Source organism: Ornithorhynchus anatinus, chromosome 8 (assembly GCF_004115215.2).
Source record: "Ornithorhynchus anatinus isolate Pmale09 chromosome 8, mOrnAna1.pri.v4, whole genome shotgun sequence".
Taxonomy (NCBI): domain Eukaryota; kingdom Metazoa; phylum Chordata; class Mammalia; order Monotremata; family Ornithorhynchidae; genus Ornithorhynchus; species Ornithorhynchus anatinus.
Genome location: NC_041735.1, coordinates 69,273,284 through 69,282,137, shown reverse-complemented (window position 1 = coordinate 69,282,137; position 8,854 = coordinate 69,273,284). Strand labels below are relative to the sequence as shown.

Here is an 8,854-nt window from a genome sequence, read left to right as displayed (position 1 = left end):
CCTGCCGGCCAGGAAATCAGAAACAGACGAGAGGACTCGTTCTTCCCGCCCCTGCAGCCGTTTCTGTAACTGCCGGGCACAAATCTCCCAGGCGAAGCCAGGCTCTGGGGCATAAGGAGGATTCACCCACGGCCCGTGAGGTGGGAGAAACTGCACCGAAGACGGGGATCGGGAGGGGAGAGGGGCGGAGGGGGTGGGTTACAAATCGTAGCATCATTGGCTGCACCTTAGAGAAGCAACGTGGCCTAGTGGAGAGAGCCCGGGCCTGGGAATCAGGGGAATCTGGCTTCTAGTCCCAGCTCTGCCAATTAATATTAATAACAATAATGATCATGGCATTCGTTAAGCTCTTATTTTGTGCTAGACACCATACTAGGTGCTGGGGTGGACACAGGCAGATCGGTTTGGACGCTGTCCCACATGGGGGTCACAGTCTCAATCCCCATTTTACAGATGAGGGAACTGAGGCACAGAGAAGTAAAGTGACTTGCCCCAGGCCACACAGCAGAGAAGTGGTGGAGCCGGGAATAGAACCCTTGACCCACTGACTCCCAGGCCCGGCTCTACCCACTACACCACGCTGCTTCTCAATTGCTCGCCGTGCGACCCCGGGCAAGTCACTTCACTCTTCTGGGCCTCAGTTCCCTCAACCGTAAAACGGAGATGAAATATCCGTTCCTGCTGAGACCGTGAGCCCCATGCGGGGCAGGGACTGTGTCCGACCTAATTAACCTGAACCTTCTCCAGCGCTTAGATTAGTGTATGACACATAGTAAGTGCTTAAATACTACTTACAAAAAATGGTTTTCATTCCCTCCCTGGATCTCTGCTTTGCCCCTCGTCACCAGGAGTTCTGGATGGGAGCGGAGGGGATCCAGATGGCTGCCATTTGCGATTAAGTAAGAGAGCGGCTTCCAGACCGACGTCTTCTGCCTGTCAACTACGGGGACGACGAGGCTCCGTTCCTCCCCGTGCTGGCCCGGCAAGCCTCCTCCTCGGCCTCCGTCCATTTCGGGCTGGGAATTGGGGGCAGTCCAGCCGGGGAGGGGGGAGAGAGGGTATCTCTTTCGAGTTCCAACGCGGCCAGTGGCTGGGAAGGCTTGGAGAGGACCCGAAAACCACCCGAGAGTCACAGTCCGTGGTTGGATGCGTGGGTGGAGGAAGGGGGCGGAGGGTGGGGAGGTTGGGGAGGATGGGGAGGAACCACTGGTCCTCCCTCTTGCCCCCCAGGCGAGTCCTCTCACATGGCCACCTTCTCCTTCGACAGGTCCTTCGGCTCTTTGCTGGGCACACACCAGTCGCCGGCTTCCGGGCTCATCTGGTAATGCTTGAAGGCCGACTTGTTGAACACCGGGAGCTTCTCTACCGACTCCGTGGACAGGGCCTGGAGCGACGATAGTAATAATAATGTTGGTATCTGTTAAGCGCTTACTATGTGCAGAGCACTGTTTTAAGCGCTGGGGGAGATACAGGGTCATCAGGTTGTCCCACGTGAGGCTCACAGTCTTCGGCCCCATTTTACTGATGAGGGAACTGAGGCTCAGAGAAGTAAAGTCACTCGCCCACAGTCACACAGCTGCCAAGTGGCAGAGCTGGGATTCGAACCCATGACCTCCGCCTCCCAAGCCCGGGCTCTTTCCACTGAGCCACGCTGCTTCCGTGATAACTGTGGTATAACGATGATAACTGTGGTATTCGTCCAGCGCTTACTATGTGCCAGGCACTGTACTAGGCGCTGGGGTGGATACAAGCAAATCGGGTTGGACACGTCCCCGTCCCACGTGGGGCTCAGGGTCTTAATCGCTGTTTACAGGTGAGGTAACTGAGGCCTAGAGAGGCGAAGCGACTTTCACGCAGCAGAAAAGTGCGGGGCCGGGATTAGAACCCATTACTTTCTGACTCTCAGGCCCGGGCTCCATCCACTGGGCCACGCTGCTTCCAGAATTCTATCAACTCTTAAATTACGCTCTCCCAAGCTCTTAATACAGTGTTCTGCACAGAGTAAGTACTCAGTAAATATGATTCATTGATGGATGAAATGATAATCATGGTAATAATAATAATAATGTTGGTATTTGTTAAGCACTTACTATGTGCAGAGCACTGTTCTAAGCGCTGGGGTAGAAACAGGGTCATCAGGTCGTCCCACGTGAGGCTCACAGTTAATCCCCATTTTACAGATGAGGTAACTGAGGCACAGAGAGGTTAAGTGACTCGCCCAAAGTCACACAGCTGACAAGTGGCAGAGCCGGGATTCGAACGCATGACATCTGACTCCTAAGCCTGGGCTCTTTCCACTGAGCGATGCTGTTTCTCTGGTATTTGTTAAGCACTTACAAAGTGCTTACTATGTGAATTTACTATGTTAAGCACTTATCAGCAGTGTACTAAGCGCCGGGGTGGCTATGAGCAAATCGGGTTGGACGCAGCCCCTGTCCCACGTGGGGCTCACAGCCTCAATCCCCATTTTCCAGATGAGAGAACTGGAGCCCAGAGAAGTGAAGTGACTTGTCCAAGGTCGCACAGCAGGCAAGTGGCGGAGGCCGGATTGGAACCCGTGACCTTCTGACTCCCAGGTCTGGGCTCTATGCATTCACTCATTCATTCATTCAATAGTATTTATAATAATGTTGGCATTTGTTAAGCTCTTCCTAGGGGCAGAGCACTGTTCTAAGCACTGGGGTAGATACAGGGGAATGAGGTTGTCCCACGTGAGGCTCACAGTTAATCCCCATTTTTACAGATGAGGGAACTGAGGCACAGAGAAGTGAAGTGACTTGCCCCCAGTCACACAGCTGACAAGGGGCAGTCGGGATTCAAACCCGTGACCTCTGACTCCCAAGCCCGGGCTCTTGCCACTGAGCCACGCTGCTTCTTTACTGAGCGCTTACTATGTGCAGAGCGTTGTACTAAGCTCTCGGAATATACAATTCGGCAACAGAGAGAGACCATCGCTGCCCGATGACGGGCTCGCAGTCTAATCGGAGGAGACGGACGGACAGAAACGAGACAACATAATCACGATGAATAGAATCGAAGGGATGGACACCTCATTAACAAAGTAAATAGGGCGATGAAAATATACACAAATGAGCAGAGTGCTGAGGGGAGGGGAAGGGAGAGGGGGAGGTGCAGAGGGAAAGGGGGCTTAGCTGAGGGGAGGGGAAGGGAGGAAGGGAGAGGGAACAGAGGGAGAAGGGGATGCTCAGTCTGGGAAGGCCTCTTGGAGGAGGTGAGCTCCCAGTAGCTCACCAGAGCATCCACTGGAAAGTCAGAGGCCGAGAAGCCCACCAAGAAACCAGCTGGAGTTTCCATACCGAAATCGGGGCCCGGCGGGGAGGGAGCCGAGGGTGCCGCAGACCTGGAACGTCGCACGGCCCACGCGCGTCGTACCTTTAAGTAGATTATGGCGTCTGTCCCGTAACCCGACAGGGAGTAGAGATTCAGGTCTCCTTGGAAGTACTTGGCATAGAGGCGTGAAATGGGCAGACCGTAACCAAAGCCAGCCTGGAAGAGAAGAGCCCATCACTGGCAACGTCGATCCCTCCTGTCCGGGAGCTAGGCCGCGAGCCGGCCTGCGAGCTGACCCTCGTGGGCCCGGTGGCCCGTAGCCACGTTGGAGGCTCTGAGCGTGGCTCAGGCACGCAATCAGAGAGAAGCAGCGTGGCTCAGCGGAAAGAGCCCGGGCTTCGGAGTCAGGGGTCGTGGGTTCGACTCCCGGCTCTGCCACTTGTCGGCTGTGTGACCGTGGGCGAGTCACTTCACTTCTCTGGGCCTCGGTTACCTCATCTGGAAAATGGGGAGTAACTGTGAGCCTCACGTGGGACGACCTGATGACCCTGTATCTACCCCAGCGCTTAAAACGGTGCTCTGCACATAGTAAGCGCTTAACAAATACCAACATTATTATTATTATTCGATGGAAGACTCCGGCTCTCAGGCATCTTGGAGCAGAAATCAATCAGGGACATCCATTTTTTTTAATAGAGAAGCAGCGTGACTCAGTGGAAAAGAGCCCAGGCTTGGGAGTCAGAGGTCATGGGTTCTAATCCCGGCTCCGCCGCTTGTCAGCTGCGTGACCTCGGGCAAGTCACTTCACTTCTCTGTGCCTCAGTTACCTCATCTGGAAAATGGGGATTAAGACTGCGGGACAACCTGATCACCTTGTCTCCCTCCAGTGCTTAAAACAGTGCTTTGCACATAGTAAGTGCTTAACAAATACCATCATTATTATTATTACTATTTAATACTATTTGGTAGGCGCTTACTTTGTGGCTTGAAATAAGTGCTGCGGTTGATGCAAGTCAATAGGATTGTACACAGTCGGTGTCCCACGAGGGGCTCACGGTCTTAATCCCCATTGTACAGATGAGGGAACTGAGGCCCAGAGAAGTGAAGTGACTTGCCCAAGACCCTACAGCAGACAAGTGGCGGAGCGGGGATTAGAACCCAGGTCCTTCTGACTCCTTGGCCTGTGCTCTATCCGCTAGGCCGCTCTCCTTCTCTCTGATTGTGTGCCGAGCACTGCACTAAGCGTTTGGGGGAGTACAAGACAACGTCCCGCGGTCCCCGTGGCCGCCTCACAGCCGAGACTCTGCGTCCAGATCTCGGCCGCTGCCCCGGGGCCCAACCACCCGAAACAAGCAGCCTGGGGAGAGAAGAAGCCAGAGAATCTCCTACCAGAGGAGCGTTGCGAGAGTTGTCCATCACCGGGGTCGGCGCCGTCGTGTACGTGTAGCTAAACAGGCGGTCAGTTATCCTCAAGGGGACGCCTCCCCCTCGGTCCGAAATCTAAGAGGAATAATAATAATAACGTTGGTATTTGTTAAGCGCTTACTATGGGCAGAGCACGGTTCTAAGCGCCGGGGTAGACACAGGGGAATCAGGTTGTCCCACGTGGGGCTCACAGTCTTAATCCCCATTTTACAGATGAGGTAACCGAGGCACAGAGAAGTTAAGCGACTTGCCCACAGTCACACAGCGGACAAGTGGCAGAGACGGGATTCGAACCCATGACTTCTGACTCCAAAGCCCGGGCTCTTTCCACTGACCCACGCTGCTTCTCTAGCGGAAGCACCGCCGACATCACGAGTTAACACCGGTAGTGCCAGAGCTGCTCACTCAAGCGGCTATCACACACTTTTTGGATTTATTTATTTTTTAAAAATGGCATTTCTTAATAACAGTACTAATAATTAAGAATAATGGTGGCATTTGTTAAGCGCTTACTGTGTGCAAAGCACTGTTCTAATAATTGTGATATCTGTTAAGAGTTTACTGTGTGCCAGGCACTGAGCTGGGGTGGATATTCATTCATTCATTCATTCAATAGTATTTATTGAGCGCTTACTATGTGCAGAGCACTGGACTAAGCGCTTGGAATGTACAGATAGAGACAGTCCCTGCCCATTGACGGGCTTACGGTCTAATCAGGGGAATATGAGCAAATCGGGTTTGGGCACAGCCCCTGTCCCACAAGGGGCTCCTAGTCCCAATCCCCGTTTTTCAGATGAGGTCACTGAAGCGATTTGCCCAAGGTCACACCGCAGACGAGGGGCGGAGCCGGGATTAGAACCCATGACCTTCTGACTCTCGGGCCTGTGCTCTATCCACTATGCCAGGCTACTCCTTAAGCCCTCACTATGTGCCAGGCACTGTACTAAGAACGGGGTACAGACAAGCTATTCAGGTTTTTCGCAGTCTCTGCCCCACGAGGAGGTCACAGTCTTACTCCTCCTGTCACAGACGAGGCAACTGAGGCCCAGAGAAGTGAAGTGACTGGCCCAAGGTCACACAGCAGATAAGGACTCCCTGCTCTCCCGCCTACTTGACTGTTAGCAGGACCGGGACTACGTCCAACCTAATTAACACGTACCTACCCTGGTGCTTAGAACAATAGTAAATGCTTAATCACGTTGGTATTCGTTAAGCGCTTACTATGGGCAGAGCACTGTTTTAAGCGCTGGGGTAGACACAGGGGAATCAGGTCGTCCCACGTGGGGCTCACAGTCTTAATCCCCATTTTACAGATGAGGGGACTGAGGCACGGAGAAGTGAAGTGACTTGCCCACAGTCACCCAGCTGACAAGCGGCAGAGCCGGGATTCGAACCCATGACCTCTGACTCCAAAACCCGGGCTCTTTCCACTGAGCCACGCTGCTTCTCAATATGCTTCTCAAATGCTTGACACATACCATAATAAAAAATAAAGGGCGGAGCCACGGTTAGAACCCGTATCATTCTGATCCCTAGACCTGCGCTCTCTCCACTAGGCCACGCCTATTAAAAATAATACTCTATTATTTTTAGAATAGATAAGACGATGAACCATCGGGGTGCAGTGACGGATGAGTTCTAAACAGAGATATCACGGAGAAACGTAGTCGACGGGGCTGTTGGTGTTCTGCCAGTGAGTCAGTCGGGCGTATTTATTGAGCGCTTACTGTGTGCAGAGCACTGCACTAAGCATTTGGAAGAGGACAATCTAACCATCTAAAAGACACATTCCCCGCCCACAACGAGCTTACAGTCTAATAATGTTGGTATTTGTTAAGCGCTTACTATGTGCAGAGCACTGTTCTAAGCGCTGGGGTAGATACAGGGGAATCAGGTTGTCCCACGTGAGGCTGACAGTTAATCCCCATTTTTACAGACGAGGTCACTGAGGCCCAGAGAAGTGAAGTGACTCGCCCACAGTCACACAGCTGACAAGTGGCAGAGCCGGGATTCGAGAGGGGGAGACAGACATGAATAGAAATAAATGAGAGATGTGGACATAAGTGATGTGGGGCTGGGACCGGGGATGAATAAAGGAAGCCGGTCGGGGCGACGGAGAAGGGATTGGGAGGAGAGGAAAGGGGGTTTAGTCAGGGAAGGCCTCTTGGAGGAGACGGGCCCTCAGTAAGGCTCGGAAGGTGTAGGGGAGGGTAATCGTCTGAGGGATTTGAGGAGGGAAGGCGTTCCGGGCCAGAGGCGGGACGCGGGCGAGGGGTCGGCGGCGAGATAGACGAGATGAAGGCCCAGGGAGAAGGTTGGCAGTAGAGGAGCCGAGGGTGCGGGCTGGGCTGCAGTGGGAGAGCAGCCAGGTGAGGTAGGAGGGGGCAAGTTGAGGCAGGAAGTCTTTCCCTGTCTGACGGAGACCCTGGACGCGGAGAAGGGGGTCTTTTACCTTGATGGTTAGGTCTTCTTTCCCCAGGACCACGGTCACCTCGATGGGAGACAGGGAAGGGCAATTTTCTTGGTGCTCCACAGTGGCCCTCATGGCGTTCTAGGAAAAACCAATAATGATAATAATTATGGTATCTGTTAAGCGCTTACTATGTGCGGAGCACTGTTCTAAGCGCCGGGGTAGATACAGGGTCATCAGATTGTCCCACGTGGGGCTCACATTTTTTAATCCCCCTTTTTACAGATGAGGGAACGGAGGCACAGAGAAGTTAAGTGACCAAGGTCACACAGCAGACAAGTGGCGGAGCCGGGATTAGAACCCACGACCTCCGACTCCCAAGCCCGTGCTCTTTCCACTAATAATAATAATGTTGGTATTTGTTAAGCGCTTACTCTGTGCAGAGCACTGTTCTAAGCGCTGGGGGAGATCCAGGGGAATCAGGTTGTCCCACGTGAGGCTCACAGTTAATCCCCATTTTACAGATGAGGTCACGGAGGCACAGAGAAGTGAAGTGACTCGCCCACAGTCCCACAGCTGACAAGTGGCAGAGCCGGGAGTCGAACTCATGACCTCTGACTCCGAAGCCCAGGCTCTTTCCGCTGAGCCACGCTGCCCCACCAAGACATTGTTAGTTCGCTGCTCAAAGAGAGAGCGGTAGGAGAGAGGCTCTCTTAGGCTGGTTACACCATTCTCTTCAATCAATCAATCAATCAATCCATCAGTGGTATGTCCTCCAGGAATTTACAGCCTACTGTGCAGAGCACTGTACTAAGCGCTTGGGAGGGTACAATAGATAGTAGACACGAATCTTGCCTTCAGGAGTTTACTATATCCTGAGCACTGTCTCAATTCCCCGGGAGCATACGGTAGATTAAGCAGACCTGATCCCTACCTTCGAGGAGCTTCCAGATTACTGTGCGCAGGGCATTGTACTGAGCGCTTGTGAGAGGACAATAGAGCAATAATAATAATGTACTTCTTAAGCATTTATTATGAGCCAGGCACCGCTTTAATCCCTGAGGTAGATAAAAGTTAATCAGGGTAGACAAAGTCCCTGTCCCACATAGGGCTCATTCTCTTAATCCCCATTTTACAGATGAGGTAACTGTGGCCCAGAGAAGTGAAATGACTTGCCCAAGGTCACCCAGCAGACATGTGGATTAGATCCCAGGTCCCAGTTAGAATTGATCCCTGCTTTCGAGGAGCTTCCAGATTACTGTGTGCAGGGCACTGTACTGAGCGCTTGTGAGAGGACAATAGAGTAATAATAATAATGGTACTTCTTAAGCGTTTATTATGAGCCAAGAACCGCTTTAATCCCTGAGGTAGATAAAAGTTAATCAGGGTAGACACAGTCCCTGTCCCACATAGGGCTCATTCTCTTAATCCCCATTTTACAGATGAGGTAACTGTGGCCCAGAGAAGTGAAATGACTCGACCAAGGTCACCCAGCAGACATGTGGATAATAATAATAATAATAACGTTGGTATTTGTTAAGCGCTTACTATGTGCAGAGCACTGTTCTAAGCGCTGGGGTAGACACAGGGGAATCAGGTTGTCCCACGTGGGGCTCACAGTCTTAATCCCCATTTTACAGATGAAGGAACTGAGGCCCAGAGAAGTGAAGTGACTCGCCCACAGTCACACAGCCGACAAGTGGCAGAGCCGGGATTTGAACCCATGAC

General features: G+C 52.5%; 1 protein-coding gene across 1 annotated transcript in view; it reads right to left on the bottom strand.

Annotated features, from left to right (window-relative positions):
* Nucleotides 1–715: 715 nt before the first annotated feature.
* Nucleotides 716–8,854, bottom strand: part of PDK4 (pyruvate dehydrogenase kinase 4) — a 29,734-nt gene continuing 21,595 nt past the window's right edge. Inside the window, exons 8-11 of the mRNA XM_029071076.1 lie at nucleotides 7,169–7,267; nucleotides 4,681–4,791; nucleotides 3,394–3,507; nucleotides 716–1,384 (exon numbers count right to left, since the gene is read on the bottom strand). Of these exons, the coding sequence (XP_028926909.1) occupies nucleotides 1,241–1,384; nucleotides 3,394–3,507; nucleotides 4,681–4,791; nucleotides 7,169–7,267 (468 nt within the window). The 3' untranslated portion in view covers nucleotides 716–1,240. The remainder of the gene's footprint in view (nucleotides 1,385–3,393; nucleotides 3,508–4,680; nucleotides 4,792–7,168; nucleotides 7,268–8,854) is intronic.